The following is a 19,163-nucleotide window of genomic DNA, read 5'->3' on the forward strand; positions in this document are numbered from 1 at the left end:
CATGAAGTTTAACATACTATAAGAAATATATCTGTTTTGGGGTTAGAAAATTGGGTTCCCGGTATCTTTATGGGGTCCATCTGGATAGAATAAGGTGTGGGTTTTACAGCTGTAGTGGTAAATGTTTAGACAAAAGTCCTCTGCAAAGATAGTCCAACAATGATTGTGTGGATGTGTATCAACAGTATTGTGCAAATACCCCTCCTCATTTTTTCATATTCTTGATGGAAAATAGGAAATAGGTGGATTGCGTGTTTCTCTAGCCAGGTATGCTTTGACAGTATCTGCAGTGTGTGCGGGGCCACGGTCATGCTGAGAAAGGAAGCTGCTGCCGTTCATATGGAAGTGCGTGGTGGATCAAATGCTACCTTTTCCCATTCATAATTCTATCAATTATGACAAAATCCCCAACAGCACTGGCTGAAAAGTCGGTTCAAACCATGACGGTGCCTCCACCATGTTTTTATAGATCGCTGTAGACGCTCACTGTTGTACCTCGTCTAACCTCCTCTTTACTGTTAATGACAATCTGAAACAAAAATTTCACATTTTGATTTATCACTCCACTGACTTCGATCCAGTGCTTGTGTAATTTTGCATACTTCAATCTTTTGTGTTGTTCCTCCTTCTGTAAGTATGGCTTCTTGGCAGTCCTACTTCCATTAAGCCACTTCTAATGAGGCTTTTGCAAATAGTAGGAATAACTGAAAAGCCAGAGATGTCTCTCAAGAATTATTGCTCAAGGCCACTTTAAAAATGACAAGAAAGTCTGGCTCCTTGGAAGTAAAATAGGAGGAAATGAGGGAAAGCTCACGACTTCTGCACAGCATTATACTACCAGTACTCTAGAAATGAACCTTAGCCAGAAAAGCAAATCCTGTTTGATAAATGAGAGGTGTGGGTTTTCAGAGCAGTGGGCTTTAAGGAGGCAGGAGAAGTGTAATGACAGATGCTTTCATTGTTTTTGATTTGTTTAGATAAAGAGAATCTATATCTCCGCCTTTGTTTGTTGCTGATTTTCTTGCTATCAGTAAATGTGGTAAATAACAATCTGAAAAGAATTTGCTGCTCTTAGACATTAAAACTTGAAGTTTAAGAGTTTGCTAATAATCAAAATGCAATCAAGGACACAACTTTGATTTCTGCTGTATTACCCTTTCTTTGTCTTTGCTTTAGGGTACTCTACTTGTATATGCCGATGCTGATGCCTTTTTAGAGCAAATGTAAAGGAAATCTGGAACTGGGTGTAAGTAAAACGCCCTAAATGTTCCTGGAGATGAGAACGGGCTTGTTTTTAATACTGATTGTGATACTGAATACTGTACATCCCTACTCCCACGTGAGGCTAGAAAGGAGATGTGCAGGTCTCCAAGTGCTCAGTAACAGCACTGGACTGGGTGCTGTGCAAAGTTTGGAGTAGGAAATCTAAAAAATGAGTTGCAATAAACATCACTTTAACACCAAAACATCAAGAAGCCACCCTAACAGAAGAGGATGATTATAAATAAAAAGCAAGTGATTATTAAAGAAGAAATTAAACAAAGGAGATGACTGTGAAAATAAATCAGATTTCTAAAATGAGGGAACAGCTGTTTGAGTAAATTCCTTGTGCAGTTGTTAAAGCAGGACAGATGGCACGTGTCCGTATCATTTCATATTTACCGGACGTATCGCACACTTCTGTGTGTGTGCAAGTCCCTCTACAGCACACGTTTGAGTGCGTTGGGATGTTTGTGTGGACCTACCCTGTGCAGACAGCTCCAGCGGTGACTCGAACTCAACAGAATAAGGCCTCATCAGATTCTTCAGCTTCTGGAACAGCTGTTGGGTTGAGATAAGAGAGCAAACACCAATTAATCACATTTCACTTGACTACACTTGCAGAGGGGTCGTCTGCATCGGCTGACAAGCTCACAAACACAGAAAAACAACAGAAGGATTGCAATAAATTCAGCTTCATATGGCCAAAGACACAAATGCACACTCAGAAAGACAGAAACATCAATTCCTAGCTTTAAATTTAGATGAGATTTTTGAATTTTTGATCATGTAACTGATGGATTACTGAACAAGAAAATCACTAGTCGCCACCTTAATTACCTTATAGCACCAATGTGCTGCTGTCCGTTTCAGAAAAAGAGAATCTCTAAGTTTCTTGCCTGAATTTGGTCATGAAGGATCTCCCGTGTTAGAAAAAGAAAGGGCAAGAAAAGCATTTCTTTTCCACTTTACTCCTGCCCAATCATGTGATTTTGTCGTGCAAATCCTGTGTTGTGGCTAATTGAAGCCATGCAGTGTATTTATGTGTTACAAATACTTCTGTTTTTTTCTAAGTGTTTGCCTTGTGCAGTCTGGAGTGAAGCATCTGGGGGCATATGTAGCTGTTTACAAAGGGACTGAAACGGGAGCCAAGATAATTCCATTAAAACTTTGGATAAACAGGCAGCATGGATGATGTGCTGTTCAGTGGCTACAAAACAGAAAACAGTAAATGAGATGTTAATTCTGATTCACCAAACATATGAACAGTTTTGTGTGGAAAAACTTGACCACCTTCCCATCAACCATCATCACTGCCCAGCCTCATCAATGTTTTTGTGTCAGCGAATCCATGCTGCTAGGTTCTGCATTACTGTGGAAGGCCTTTCCAGAAGAGTGGAGGCTCTCATAGCATCATAGAGCATAATGAATAAAAGTGTTCAACTGATGTTGGTAGTGTTTAAACAGAGAAACACTGAGACAGGAAGCAAATGCAGATCTCAAGACTATACCAAACCCCTGGAAAAAAAGGACTTTAATTGTGTTGTTTTGGATTCACACACTCGTGAAAGCAATGTTCATATTTGTCTGTTTGTTTGTCAGGGTGTATATTTCACTGCTGTGCAGACTGTCCAACACTGGAGAGATCCACTAAGCATTTTGGCAGATATGACTGGAACAGACAGTTAGGTCAGACTAACACCGCTGGCTAGAGTTTATGTCTGTGTCTGCATCTGTGCATGCCAACATGTTTGTGTGTGTGTGTGTGTGTGTGTGTGTGTGTGTGTGTGTGTGTGTGTGTGTGTGTGTGTGTGTGTGTGTGTGTGTGTGTAAATAATTATTTATGTGATTATTTATTAGGGAGGAGGAGATGTGTGTGTGTGTATGGCTGGCTTTGTGTCTTAGTTGTTCACATCAGCTAGAGGGGTGCAGTATCATTCAGCATTTGTGTTATTCAGCTCTATCTATTAACATTACTCAGAATGAGATAATAGCTAAACAGGTGGAAGAGGAGACGAGGAGAAAACAAGAAAGCCAGCGGGGTTGCACACTGATCAGACAAAGAGGCATATAAACAGACACAAGGAGCAGATATGAAAGCAGTGGGCGGCAAACAGAAAATGAGTACCGAGAGAGGGAGAAGAGACAAAATTGGGCAGGAGTGACTGTAATGGTAAGAAACAAACCATCCCAAGTCATGAAATCAGTGCTATTTATATATAGAACTCAATTATATATAACTATGATCGGTTCTACTTTAACACAATGTGCCTGGGATTTACTGATGAGCACTGCATCTTACGCATTTCTTTTCACCAAAATTCACACTAACAGAAGCGTTGTGCATTATCACATCATTCGTATATTGATACCATTAATAGCTTGATAGCTATATATAACAGAGCTGACTGATATATCGTCCGATATTTGCTGTTTGCTGATTTTTACTGATGTTGCAATCATGCGATGAGTGTCGTTGTTGCATAGTTTTTATCTTATACCAGAAGGCATTCTGCAACATCCTTGATGTCGACAAGTGGTGATTGGGCTGAACTAGTTCTTAGAACTTTCACTTTATCTTCACAGACTCCTTCAATACTCTTGGCATGTATTTAAATACACAAAAGGACTAGACCTCACATTACATGACTAAGTAATGTTATGTTTTTTAAGGTGCTTTTTGTATAACTAACTGTTTGATCGCATTAGACATTAGTTACTAAGCTAACAGCCCATGTGCTTTAAGGAGCAAGAATTTCACTTTATTTCAGTAAAACTTTAAGCTGACTAGTAAGACTACTAACTACCTGCTAGTAGCAAGACTATTCACTCAATAACTAACAATGTGAAATATTAATTTATTCAACATTTCTATCTACTATCGACTGTCTGTAAATCATAAAGAAGACCACCTGACCAAAGTTCAATAAAAGTTAATGTTGCTAGAGAGCTGATGGACTTCCTCCAATAGCGTCTCCAATCATCTGTTCTTCTAAAAATCAGCATTGTCAGTGGAGATTGCTATCGCTCAGTAGTAAAATTTTACATATTCAAATAAATGTAATTTACATTTACATTCACATAAACTTAAATGATACATTTGTAAGGGCTGTTGTGATGGATTCCAATACAAATTATTAAAACTGTGACAGATTATCAGATTAATATTTGGGCATTTCTACAGTATTCTAGCCTATACGAGTAAACCTGCTAATTAGAAGTAAGGAAAGCATGGATAATATTGATTTGTTTCTACAGTTACTGCACTCATTTTGCTGTGAGTTTGTGTAGTAGTGATCTAAATACCTTCTCGCCATTGGGGTTACCCAGGACATAGCATCCCATTATGTGGATCAGGTTTGGTTCTGGATTGACTTTACTCATGAAGCGACTGAGTCTCCTCCAGAATCTGAACAAATTCAAAGGGTACAGTTACATGGGATAATGTTTTAATAAAGAACACAGACAGGCTGAAAAATGCAAAGTAAAATGGGCCTGCAAGCATTTAAAATGAAGCGACTGAGTCTCCTCCAGAATCTGAACAAATTCAAAGGGTACAGTTACATGGGATAATGTTTTAATAAAGAACACAGACAGGCTGAAAAATGCAAAGTAAAATGGGCCTGCAAGCATTTAAAATGAAGCGACTGAGTCTCCTCCAGAATCTGAACAAATTCAAAGGGTTGAATTTGGCTTGTCTGAAATGCAACATTCAGACAAGCCAGATTCAAGACATGATTTGTATAACAAACAAATGTGATCAAGTCAAAATGTTCCCCTGTACAAGAATAACAACAATAGATGGTGCACATAAATGCAGAAAATTGTAGAGATAGTGCTGCATGGTCCCAGGGGAACATCGCTGATTTGATCAAGTGGGAGAGCATTCAAAGAAAGAGTGTTAAAAGAGCAAAGAGCATTTACATGATACTTGTTCTATGAACCTTAAACACACAATGAAAGTTATTAACTTATTATTAGCTCTATGTGCTTTTTTCATTTGCATTGCTTAAGAGCAATGGCAATGGTTAGCTGTTTTTCATGTTTTCTGTATTTATGTAAGTGCAGTAAGGCCCATCATTTGTTGGAACAGTCATTATAGTTTTGCCACTGTATTCAGTGGAGTACGATTTTAAATCAAACAGTCAATGTAATTGAAGTACAAGCTTTACATCTTTAATTTAAGGGTTTTTACAAATGTATTGCATTAACTATGTAGAAATTACATTTTTATACACAGTGCCTCCATTTTCAGAGGCTCAACATTAATTGGAAAATTAATTGACAACCAGTTTCATAGCCAGGACTTGTCACTGCCTTCATGAATGGAAATACAGAGGGTTTACAACAAGGTGTCAACTACTGGTTACGTTCAAGAGCCGGATAAGTTTTGGCCAGAAACCTCTGGAAAGAGCTCGCACAGTGGTTCTTTGGACAGATTAAAAACAAGATTAACTTCTAGCAGAATGATGGGAAGTGAAAAGTATGTAGAAGCAAGGAATAACTTATGATCCAGAGCATACCACATTATCTGTCAAACATGGAGGAGGCAATTATATGGCATATATGGCTGCCAGTGGAGCCGGGCCAACAGTGTTTATTGATGATGTGACTGCTGACAGAAGCAGCGGGATAAATTCTGAAGTATACAGGCCTATACTCTCTGCTCAGATTCAGCCAAATGCTGCAAAACTGATCAGATGGTGCTTCACATTGCAAATGGATAATGACCCAAAATATGCTGCAAAGGCAACGCAAAAGTTTCCCAAAGCTATCAGATATTCTTCAATCGCCAAATCAGTCACCTGATCTCTACTCAATAGCAGGTTTTCAGTTATAAGATACAAACCTGAAGGCAAAGAGACCCACAAACATGCAACAAGTAACAGAACAAATCGAAGTGAGGAAACAGTATTTGGTGATGTCCTGTACACTGTCTGAGAGACAATCAATGACTTCCCATCAAAGCACTGAAAACAATCCTTATATTAGAAATTATGTTGGTTTGTCCCGTTAATTTTGATCCTCTGAAAACGGAGAACAAATTCCTAAAAATTGAATAAGTTATTTGGATAAAAACTCCTGAATTAAAACTGATAGTCTGCACTTAATTGTTGTCGTGTACAGAGGCAAAACTAAAGAAACTGTTCCTTTGTTCAACAATTTATGCAGATAAAATGTATTTAACCATTAAAGGTTAAAAGAAAAAAGAGCCTGCACTGGCTTATGGCCATGCTTTATAATATGTGGTAAATAAATAGGAATTGTTGCACTATTCTACATTACTGTGACATAAACTAATATTCATTAACGAGAGATGGACCCTAATGTCCAGAATTAGCTTACTGGCTCATGTCCTCCTCTTTTTCCACCTTAGCAAACGTTGCCACTTTATTCTTCAGTAAATATAGATGACCAGGGCCTCCCTGCAAAAAAAGTATACAGTATGTTATAGATCCTCAAACCGAAGCAAAGCTAAACCAAATACATGCATATTATTCATCGTCCCTTTACTATCCATGAAATTCATTTTCAGAAATAATTTCATTCAAAAAGGGACATTGTTTGTGAAAAATACACTATTCACAATACATTAATGTGTGCTTTAGGGTAGGACAGTTAATAAGTAAAATATTCAATTTTAATAGGAATAAAATTCTTGTTCCTCACTTGACAAAAGATGAGCATCCTCCAGAACTTGCTTCCTCTCCTGTAAGCTGTGAGCTTCTTGTCTATTTCCTCTGTGAGCAAGAGGGGGAAAGGGAGCGATTGATGTGAATGACAGGGACCGAGAGAGGGAGAGAAAAAAGAAAAGCGAAGCGACGTGTAAGAATGTAGGAAGAGAGGAAGAACACAAAGAAAATCCCAGGAGGGTGAGTTCAACTGCAGGTGTAGTAATAGACAGCGGAGACACAAACAGAAGATGTAATTTAAATTGAACTCAACACTCTGTTCTTCAGGCGTCAGAAAGTGTCATCGTAAAATAAAACAGCTCGATGGATTTCAAATGAAAATCTGTATGTATCTGCAAAAACATCCATGGGCATCCTTGTACCTTCTATATGAGAGCTCTAATCAATGCAGCGCTCATTATTACATTAGGAAACTCTGGAGAATGTGACTGTAAATGCCTCAGTGTTCAGAGGGGAGAAATCAATTGCAGCACTAAACAGTTTCTAAATAAATAAGCCACATTAGCCAAATCTAAGTTAATTTCTAGAGATTTGAAAGCAAGTAAGGTTTATCCACAAGATATTTGTGTGACCTTTAACTCCACAGGCGACACTATAAAGTAAAGATGCCTGTTTTCTATTTCACAGGAAGGAATTGACCTCGTGTTTTATTCTGTTTATTTTGACAGGATGTTATGTAAGTCTTTTGTATCTATACAAATTTCATTATTCATCATGTCACTTGTTAAACATTTACTTTCAGGCTCAAAAATGTTTGGCAGTAGATGTATTTCATAGATATTCATACATAGCTTTATATTCCATTAGTGAAGTTTGGATTGTAGAAAAAAAGTGTGAATTAAAAAATAATAAAGAAGAAATAGTGAAGGTGAAAATGGCAGAGAAGAACACGCACTCCACAGAAATACTCACCCAAAATATCATCAAACGTTGCATGTTCATGGTCCTGAAGAAAATGAAAATTACACAAAACATTTTAGCAAAGGCAGTTTGCATGGTTGATATATGTGTATATTTTAGTGTGACTTTCTGTAGTTCTTGTCTACTGTATGTTTCGGTGCATTCTACTCACATAGAGGATGGGAATGATGGAGGGGTCGTCCCTACGGATTATGGTGGGAATGTACTCGGCCTTGGGAACCTTAGAAGAGATCAGCTGAACATGAAGCAGAAACAGCAGAGGAGCGGAAACTTGTTAGTTTCGATGTAAGATGGAAAAGAACAAGAATTAATACAAAGAGAAAAGGGGAAAAGGCAGAATTTCTTATCGTACGCTTATATTTTATTACAACTATGCCCTAGGTAATATTCTACAGATGTAATAAAGATGTAGATTTTGTATATGTCTTAATTACTAGAGAATAAAAACAAAACAAGAATGATTATAATAATTTTACTCACTCAATGGCTACTTTGTATACCTCTTCAATTGCTTGTTAATACAAGTTTCTAATCAGCCAATCACATGGCAGGCCAATCAGCCTATCTGATTATTGTTGCTGACCATAGCCATCACTTTATGACCAAGGTGTACTCATGTTGATGATGGCTACAGCTCAAATCATCAACCCAAATAAGCACATTTGGGATGTGGTGGCGATATGGGAGATTTGCATCAAAGATGTGCAGCCATTCAATCTACAGCAACATTGTGATGTGATCATGTCAACACTGACCAAACTATCAAAGAAAAGTTTCAAACGGCTTGTTGTTTCAGTACCAATAAGCATGTAGACAGTTACATGGTTAAAATAACTAATTCAGTTCCTTGTGAACAAAACCAACAGGACAGAAAACAATAACCAAGGATGATGCACCTATATAACTTTCCCTTATGGATCTCTTACCATGATTTTGGGAGGTATAAAGTCATCTCCCTCACATGCCAGCCTCTCCATCTCCCTTTCCTCCTCCCAGTCTATATTGTCGTCGAGACCTCCTTCATCCAGAGTGCCACAAGAGGTCTGCAGGTCTCCACCTGCAGAAAATGTAAGATAAAGAAGGTCTGAGATAATAGAGTGTAAGCAAAGATGTTGGAAGTTGGGTGGGAGGCAAGAAAGGTGACAGAGAAAGAGAAACTCGGGGAATGAAGAATGGATGTGTCCAGGAAGTGAAGCAAGGTGAGTGCGGGGGAGAGAGAAAGGATGGAGTTGTTAATGATGGCAATGGCATACAAAAATGACAGGTGGAATAGGAAAAAGCAGAGAGTAGCAAAAACAATGGGGAAAAAAAAGAAAATGACTGATGGGAAGCATAGCAGCAGGATTTCAGGTGTCAACTAAAAAAAATGTGCTAGAAAAATCGAACTTAGTCTGGAGACCGGTTATTGTAAAGCAGGGACACATTACAGGACACATATCGAGTACAATAATTATCCATATGTTTAATTAGTTCTAAAACCTTTGACTAAATATTCATGTACAAATGTTTGGTGCCCAGTGCTGTTACATGTCTCTTCTGATCATTGTCCAAAAATAAGCATATCAACCTTTCATTCTATTAAATTCTATATTGGACCTGTGTTACCACTGAAATGTGAAACACAGTATTGAATAATGCAATGCTGTAATGTTTGTTAGCCAAATAATTACCTGCCTGTTCACAAACAGAGGGATTTATTTATGCGATTTCAGATTATACTATAGTAACAAGGGGTTTTTGATTTGTTAAAACCTCTGAAGTTAATAACTGTAATGATGCTCACTCACATCTTTTCTCGGAAGGTTAAAATCTTCCATATTTATTAATACAGAAACACTTAGGCTCGTTCACACTGATCCACCCATGTTGTGGCTGAAACCTTTGTAGATCCCAATATTTGGCTTGGTTTATTACATCTGAGATTTTTGTACCAGTGGACATTTGTTGGACATCAAGTCAGGCTTGTGTGTGTTTTGATATTTTCTTATAACTTTGTCTATGTTGCTTGTTGTTTTGTTGACATGGTTTGATGTGAAATTTACGTTAACTGCACTAATGAGAGACACGAATATGCTCGCTCCTGAGCCGTGTTTCTTTGATGTGTGACCAGCTGGTATGGTATGAGACTATTGAAATGAAACAGCGTGAAAACTGAGGAAATGATAAACAAGACTGACATCAAAGTCTCCAGGAAACCTCCTGTGATTTAACACCACTCTTCCCCACAACAAAAAAAAAAGAAAAAAATATGGGCTCAACCACACTTTTGAGCTGCAATAAACAACTCGTTAATCTTTCATTAGACTATGGAAGACAGAAAGACGATGAATGCAGTTTAGCATGATTCAAGCTTCCAAAAGCCTTCCAGAAACACTGAGACACATACGCCTACAACAGTCAGCTGACAGGGTTTGACTTAAGACACACACCATTTTGGAGGACGTACTCACAGAAAGAGAGAGCATCACAAAGTTGAAAAAGATCCACGGTCATACGCAGACAGATGAACAGGGTCAGAGTCGACAGCAGAGACAGTCAGTTTGTACGTGTGAACGTGCGATTCATCTACGAGTGTCCACAGATTCTGATTTTCCTGTGTTAGTTGGCCTTGAACTGCCAAAATCAGGAAGTGAGCTGTAAGACTGCAGCAACAAAATGTCATCTTATTTCAAGGGAGAGAGAGAGAGCGCGACAGCACTGTGACACGTACTGTCCATGAAATGTGACTTTAATTTTCAACTGACTACAAACAATGAAACAATGATAACCTTATGTGGATCTTATTAGGTCTCTTTTCAGTTCTGAATACTGGAAATCTTGAGATGATTGTGGTAAAAATTATTATTTGGGGATTTTTATAAAGACTTTAATGCTGTAATATCATTTAGTAGTGTCTTATTTATTTATTTCTCTGCATTTTATTGCAAATGCAAAGTCTCTGACTCACCACTGCATTCTTAATGATTTGGTGGGTTGGCCATCACTGACCACTCAAAGAAAGCAGCGCTGGTTTATTTTCTGTTAAAGCTCTTTTAGCTCTATATTGGTGTGTCAAACATAAGGCAAAGGGCCTAGAATTGGCCCAGCAAAAGCTCCAATTCGGCCCATCGCATGGACTTACAATTGTATTTTCTTTTCTTTTCTTTTGGTTTTACAGCTTTTACAACATTCATACTACATCAAAGTAACAGAGTAAAGGAAAACCTGTTTGTTTGTTTTTTTTTTACCTTTCTTTCTTCTGTTTTATATTACACCCCTCAAATTTACACATTTATTTTCTTTACAACTTAAGCCCAAAGAGTAGTGCTGATGGATTACTTTGATTTACTCTGATTTACTTTGATTTACTCTTTCCTATACAGCACTTCTTTATCATGTAGAGAAACTGAGACATACTGTTGAAAATTCATTTTAATATCTTCAGATATGCCAGGGATTAAATGTGTAGTCACACTCGACAGAAAGAGAAGTTTCACTGCTATTAAATAGCAGCTACTCTCCTTTAGATGCTTGCTTTTTGATGACATCTGGCAGATCTGGGAAAAACAGTGTTTCGTTCCTATGCACCTTGTACAGGGAATACTTTACAGAAAGACCTCCATTTAACATGCAACTACCTATTGATGCATTCAAAAACATAATAAGGAAAGCAGTGAAGAAGACTTGTGGGCGTTTCTTTTGAGAAGCCATTTACTGTTTTATGTTATGGGTATTTTGACATTATGGATAATTTTGTGGATTTATATTTTATGTTTTATTTGTAGAATTATTATTTAGATGTTTTGGGTTGAGAGATTGTGAGATTGTGATCTCAATGGGACTTCCTAATAAAATACAAGTAACACAAGGATACGTCTGATTTAGCCTCAGTCAACTCATACTCTTATGTCAAAGCGTTGAATAGCAGACCTTTAGTGTTCCATGAGAAATGCTAAGTGGCTTTCAACTTCTTGTGAGTCACCTGAGTGTGGAAATTCATTAATGACAGGGCACGATGCCAACTCAAGCTGTAATCAGTCTGACAGTCAAAATGTGATTGCTCAAAGGGACGCATGGATGATTTCTGACCGCACATGTAGTGCACTGACCAAAATTTATTCTCACAATTTTCATTTCTGTTGTCCTGTCAGACTTAATTTGTGGTTAACATCTGTAAAAGACACTCTTGCATATGGATGTCAGGTTGATATTTAATTTATGTTGTTGCCAGCTGATGGTGCTGGGAAGCAGCGTGACTTAATTTAAAATATGGACTCTTACAGAACCAGGTCAGCCTTTTTTTTGTTTTGTTTTGTAAATGCTAGAAATAGAAACTGACAAAATTTATCAAGCAAAACATTCGCTGCTTGCAATCATGTGCTAATAATATTCGTCTACGAGGTTTAAAACCTTTTTAAAAGGGAATGTTTTTGTGCTCATCTCACTTTGCTTAAATGCAAAGTTTTATGTCAACGTCTCAACATTCACGACTGCAAATTTTGCTACATACAAATTAAAAGTCACCTATTAGGTTTGTCCTTATTTTTCTTATAACTACAAGGTGGATGTCCATATTAAATGTTGCTTAAATGTAGTATATGCAGAAGTAATCTCTGTGACCCAAAGGTTCAGAATTGAAGCTACGCTGAAAGCTTGGTTTGCAAAGGTTTTTTCCCCCCTATTATCAAGGTGGGCTAAGTAATTTTAGCACAGATTTCCTTATATGTTAAAAAACTTGACTCTGGAAGCCCGATGAGAGAATGGTTGGCTTGAAATACAACGTTTCCTCTCTAACTATTTGCGTCTGTTCTCTGCAGCTGTCAGCAACTCTTTGTTGGTGTCTGTTTGTTTGTCGTTGTGTGCACATGTGTGAGACTGCGTAAACTCACTCTCTCTGGGTTCATGAGGAGAGTCATTCTTGACAGGGGTGGGATCACTCCAGGAACGGCTGAAACTCTTCGATCTACATTCAGCGAATGCTAGTGCAGGCGGGGAGAGAGAAACCTGCAAACTGGCTGTTTCTGCTATACACTCACCATCTTCAACACATGAAAGCGCAAAGGTGGATGGAGGAAGTGCACAAATGTAGTGTAAATACGATGGCATCTCTCCTCTGCACAAACTGCCTACATGTACAAACGAACAAACACGTACTGTACAGTAGACAAACAGTCATCCTTTCCTCGCTCCAGTTTCTATATCATTGATATGGATTTAGACAGACTTGGTACTACCAGCTTCACTGAGCTACTCTGCGATAAAATCTGTTCTGCTTTGAACAGTAATCACTGTGCTCTTAGAATATTTTTAGACTACTTGAAAGTGTTTGATACAGTTAATCAACAGTGGTCCAGTGGTCATATTTTTTGGCTTGTGTGGATTTTTCCGGACAATGGATCCTGACTTTGTTCACATTGCTTCTCACATCAACGTCTTCATCTTTTCTTTTATAAGGAAATTCAGAGGCTCAACTTTTTTAATGTAATGATTTAAACGTGTCCTATTTTATATTCTTAGCACAACAAATACAGCTTTGTGTGTTTTTTAAGTCAGAACCAAACTGCAGGTTAACTTACTATGCTCAGGTTAGCTTGGCCCTAACAAAACACTCATGTGTCCATGAAGACAGAGAACTTGAGCCACCCTACATTTATTTATCTTTTGCTTCCATTGTTAATCTGTGTGAAGGAAGTGAGGGGTTGTTGGGGAAAATTGATGGAGCTATGAACACTGAAAAGTATGATGATCAGATTTTGAGCCAACATGGAGTACAATCCGGGAAGCATCTCACTGGCAACAGCTTCATTCAGCATGATAGCGATCTAAAACACACTGCCAGTGCGGTAAAAGCATAACTAGTTAGAAAAACACACACAGTGGAATAGTATCAGCCCGGATGTCAACATTATTGAAGCAGTGTGGGATCAACTTGATAGAGAATGGAACAAAAGCAAACCAACATCCAAAGAAAAGCTTTGAATGTCCTTTGTGAAAGCTGGAGAACTATTCCTGAAGACTACTTAAAGAAATTACAAGAAAGTTTTCCTAAGCAGCTCACTATGTGTTGAAGAATAAAGGTGGTCACACCAAATACTCTATTTTTGCCTTATATATAAATGGAAACATATTTGCACATATTTCAATAAATCGTTGTGCCTTTTTCCTATTTTCTGAGCAAAATATAAAGAAATGAGGGATAGCTCAAGACTTTTGCACAATACTGTAGGAATGTGAGATCACTTTCCATTACAGACATCAGCATCAAGATTTGGGGATGTCATATATTTCTACAGTGAAAGAATCAGGAAACGGTGTCATGTTTAGGTTTTAGTAATGGCTTCAACAGAGACTTTAAAGAGTCTTTGATTTTCATTTAAGAAAGCTGGCTGTATTCATTTTGAACGTTCACATGGATTTATGAGTGCTGACAGAAATAAAAAGATCACCATTTTTAGCAGAACATGCTGTACGTGTTTTCTTTGTACTTCCATATTTTCTAAAATCATAAAAGACAATAAAATTCTGGATGAGTCAATCCAATCTATCAAGTTTCTTGAAAGGTTGCAGTCACAGGACTCTATGATCTCATTTGTCTCACAGACTCAGTGATGGCCCGGTCACCATTTTAAAAAGAAAAACACATTTTTCAATCACCGCAACTCATTCCCTCATTTTTTGCCTTTTTAAAAGTATGTAATTTATTTTTCTTTGTGCTTTACGACAAAAACAACCAAAAAAACAAACATTTAAAGTGCTGCAACTAGAAAGCATGTACTGTGCACAGAGACACACACACATAAATACACATGCACAGTCATATCGCTGACTTATCAAACACACACTGATCAATATATAATCTTCAAAGAGAGACAATATGCTGATTTAAAAAAAAAATCCCAACAAAGCAGCAGCAGTGCTTGGTGCCACACACACAGGCGAGAACACGCCAAAATAAACAGGAAAACAAAACACTTGTGATGGCGGGGTGAAGAACATCACAGTCAATTTGAGCAAACATATCAACCACACACATCTGACTCACTCTGTGCTTTAAGCCTTCTGCTGCCCACCATCCGAAGATGCTTCCGGAAGTTCCTGTGGGTAGCAAAATCAAAGCGGAGGAGGGATAACAGAGGACAGAGGAAGGACCAAAATGTAAAGAAGAGAAAGGGGAAGCGGTGGGTGGGGAGAAAAAAAAAGTCAGGCAACACACAAAAACACACACATTAGTGTCACGCATCTATTTATAACAGAGGTTTTAAAAAAGAGCTAATTAGGTAAATATATATTCATTTACTTGTCAGCGTGAGTGCTGTGGGAGTAATGTGGGCTACCACATGGTGACAATACCTCTTTTTATGCTTTTTTTTAGATTGTTGAAACACACAAGATTATAATGCAACAGCAGCCAGAAGGGAAACCCTGCTCAGCTCTCATCTGAACAAGACATTAAAGCTTCAGAAGTAGCTTTTCTTTTGTCAAATTAGCATAGACCTAGTGAACAATTCGTGGAATAATACCACTATTAAGTCCATGACATATGCTGACCATGTCTAAAGTCTTTAGGAAATACTCCTCCTCTGCAACGAGTGTGTGATTGGTGCAAAAATGGTTTTTACTCAGTCCGGTTTATTAATATTAGTGGTGGAGTTTGTTAACAAGTTAAAAAAAAAACCCCACACAAATCAGACTAAAATTATAGCACATGAAAAGACAAGAAACTCAGATATTTCAGGTAATACTGAACTAAATGGGCAACACACTTGCATAGTGCACACAGCAGGGACATTGCTAACCCTAACACTGAAAAGGAAGAAGGATGATAGTTATGCATCTATTTTAAAAGGTTCACCATAAAATGCTTAAAAAGGTACATACTTTCATGAAACTATTGATAAAGGACATAAACGTGTGCTTTATATATTATAAAAACTGTGGTATGAGTGTGGCTTATCGCCAAAATTTCAAAGAATTTGCCAAATGAGTTGTCAATCAAATGTCATATTAAATAACCAGAGACACACATATTTGATATTTAAACTGTCTTGTACACTGGAACATAATGTGTGACTGGTGTTGGTTTCGACCAGTGTTGGGTAAGTTACTTTAAAATAGTAACTTAGTTACATTACTAGTTACTTCTATCAAAAGTAACTCAGTTACTTCAAGTTACTCGTTACTTTCAAAGTAACTAGTTACTAGGGAAAGTAACTTTGGTTTTACTCAGAATTCTCTTGTTAATGTGTTGCTTCCATAACTTTGCCAGTCTTCTAGCTTGCTTACTTGCCACAAGTGCACTGTGCCACCTACCAATAGAAAGGAAAAGATAATACATATTTCCACGAGAGAAATCCCACGCCTGGACCGTCATTGACTGCTGCCATGATTCTAGCCTACGTCACAGCGTCATGTGCGCCTTTTACATCCAACACAAAAAACTGCAGTCGTGGTGCTTTGATTGTACTCAGAACTCGGAAATTCTGCCTTCTGAATAGGAAGATGTAGGTAACACCAGACTGCAGATGAGCTGCATACAGGGCTGGACGGGGACAAAAAATCGGCCCGGGCATTTTGACTAGAGACCGGCCATTATAGGAAAAATCATAAAGCCTTTGACAGTAATGTTCACTGTTTTGATGGTATATATGCATCAATCGTTTGTTGTAAGATTCAGATAATTATTTTTAAAAGCTAGACATTTTAAATGAGAATAAGAAAGAAAAGTATTTCTTTGTGCCCACCTCTCCCTGTTAATGCCCTACCTGGTCCCCCTGGCAAAACTTTGCTAGCTCTGCTCCTGCACAGTTACCAGCTGTCAGCTACCTAAAAAGGATCCTGGGTTATCTGTCTCTCAGAAACAGTTCATAACTTCCCTTCAACTCATTTATGTCACCTAAAAGGTAAACCTGTATCTCCATCACCTGTTCAGCTCTGATGATTCAGTAAGGACATCTCCTGGTTTCATGTTTCCCTCTCACCAGATAAACAAACCGACATCATGACCAGCAGCTTTTTTTTGCAGCTGTGGCTCCAGCAAACATCAGCTGATACTAGGAATTAATATTAAATAAATTCTAACAACAGCTGTTGTTTAACGCGACATCGGCTGGTTTCCTCTTTCTGGCGCAAAGTGGGCGATAAACAAACAAGAGAGCCGATCAGCTGATCATTGATCAGTTTTCATGATTGAAGTAGAAACGGGAGAGGGAGGGGGGAGAAAGAGAGAAGAAGAGGCAGCTGTGCAGCAAAGACACAGAATAACTCCAGCTTTGTGCCTTTTTCAATGTAGCCAAATTACGGGACAAACTGTTCCTTTTCACCTCAATAAGAAATGCGTAATATTTTCTCTGAATACCAGACGGGACGGTTGGCAACTCTAATAACTTATGAACAAAATAAAGTTCAACATCATTAACTTCATAGCACCCACCCAGCTGTATAGAAACTCCGTCATGCTAGCTAGTACGCAGTACGGAAAAAGTCAGAATAACGAAAATAAACTCCACCTAAACTTGGTTTATATCTGACCCAGATAGACTGCAGGTCATAACTTCTTACCTGAAGTTCAGTTCACACTTGGACCGGCGGCCGCCTCGGGTCTCTTTTCCTTCTCCTCCACCTGCTGCCTCCAACACTTGCTAATGTTATTGAATCTGTGGAAGCTCCGCGATAGCCACCACACGAAGTAACGAGTAACGACCCTATCTAAATCCCAGTAACGACTAACGCGTTCCTGATTTTGGCATAATAACTAGTTACCGTGCTCGTTACCACAATAATAACGTAGTTACTGTAACGCGTTACTTAATAACGCGTTAGTCCCAACACTGGTTTCGACCCATCTAAAACCAGATCACACACATAAACGTTCATACTAGCCTATGAGTAAGTAAATATTGGAGATGTTGCATTACCATGCACCGTTTGGAAGTGGTTAGTCTTCTTAATAGCAGCAAAGTATTATGGTTTGTGTAGTCTTTGTGGGTGACTTGCTGCCTGATCCCGACATAATGTTCTATGCAAGAGTCCCAGATAAACATCCTTTTATCTTTCTGAGCTCCTCCCATGTCCCCTCTACACTCAGTGTCGATTCACTAAGCTACCAGTCAACACTCATTATTAATGGTCTCAGCGTGTGGTCGTGTGGGGAAATATATGCGTGATTGTCTGCTGGTAAAGCCTATAAATATAGAAGCAGCAGAAAGGGGAAAGAAGTCTTTAGAGTCTTCTTTCCCTTGATTTACTTCTTTAATAATGTCAGGAGAATAACTTATTCATGGTTTGATTTTGCATGTTTTACAGCTAACTTCATCATCTAGATCTAGTGAAACATGGTCTAAATTAGAAAGTAAATATAGTGCATATACTTATCACAGAAAAACTATTTTGTTTCCTTTAGTCATAGATTATTAAAATGATACGTGGTTCATTATTGCAGCAGTAAACTGTAACATTTGCAGACTAAATTGCTGATTAAACGAGCAGAAACATAATCACACCACCTAGTTAAATAAGTGGAAAATGAATAGATGCCATCACACCTGCAGTGTCTTAATTTTGAGCAGACAACAGGGATGAAAATCACAGATATAAAGTGAACACTTTTTTTAGTAATGATTATGGAAAGGACTTCCTGGCTTTGTTTTTCCCTGTATTTTGGAAGTAACACTAGATTCTTATGGTATTTTTAACATCTATATATTTTTGATATTTTTGCTAGAACACATAATAATGATGCAGTTTTAGTTCAGTTAATAGTGAAAGTGAATGTGGAGAATTTCACGCAGAAAAAATCTGATTAGCTGTCTCTTATAAAAAGAACAGCAGATGGGTCAGACTGCTCTGCTCAGAGACGTGTGGCTGTGTGGCCATGTTATACACATTAGCTAGTAGTAGAAAGAAAACAGAGCGTTTAGAACAGTCTCAGATGTCTATCTATCGATCTGTCTGCTTAATGAAACAAAAAATATAGAGAAAATAAGGAACGGTATAAAAAAGTCCATGTAAACAGCATTTAGCTGTAATAATGCTGGTTTTTAACAGAAGCCCTGCGTGAAAATTGCCTTGTTATACGAATAATTCTTTTGTACTGTGATTTACCCTAATGTGGATACATTTTTAAATTCTGTTTATATCAGCAGACTGTGATATGGATGATTATTTAGAGTTCGCCGTGGAGAATAAATGGCAAGAAAATACAATAAAGTTCATTCTTAAGCCAGCACCTTAAGCCTGCAACATCTGAGCTGTTTCTGAGTTAAAGAAAGGAAATGATGAAGAACAAAGTCCATCACAAAGAGTATTGTGTCA

The 19,163-nt window shown here is 38.0% G+C and overlaps 1 protein-coding gene across 4 annotated transcripts in view; it reads right to left on the reverse strand.

Annotated features, from left to right (window-relative positions):
* Positions 1–19,163, reverse strand: part of nsmfa (NMDA receptor synaptonuclear signaling and neuronal migration factor a) — a 51,755-nt gene that overhangs the window by 8,316 nt on the left and 24,276 nt on the right. For 2 of the 4 annotated variants that reach the window (XM_085169070.1, XM_085169069.1), the window contains exons 5-13: positions 14,896–14,948; positions 12,743–12,832; positions 8,801–8,931; positions 8,026–8,109; positions 7,866–7,899; positions 6,931–7,001; positions 6,607–6,686; positions 4,567–4,669; positions 1,746–1,821 (exon numbers count right to left, since the gene is read on the reverse strand). In XM_085169070.1, coding sequence (XP_085025196.1) covers positions 1,746–1,821; positions 4,567–4,669; positions 6,607–6,686; positions 6,931–7,001; positions 7,866–7,899; positions 8,026–8,109; positions 8,801–8,931; positions 12,743–12,832; positions 14,896–14,948 — 722 coding nt within the window. The other 2 variants (XM_085169071.1, XM_085169072.1) reach the window with 2 other exon arrangements.

Source organism: Neolamprologus multifasciatus, chromosome 7 (assembly GCF_963576455.1).
Source record: "Neolamprologus multifasciatus chromosome 7, fNeoMul1.2, whole genome shotgun sequence".
Lineage (NCBI taxonomy): Eukaryota > Metazoa > Chordata > Actinopteri > Cichliformes > Cichlidae > Neolamprologus > Neolamprologus multifasciatus.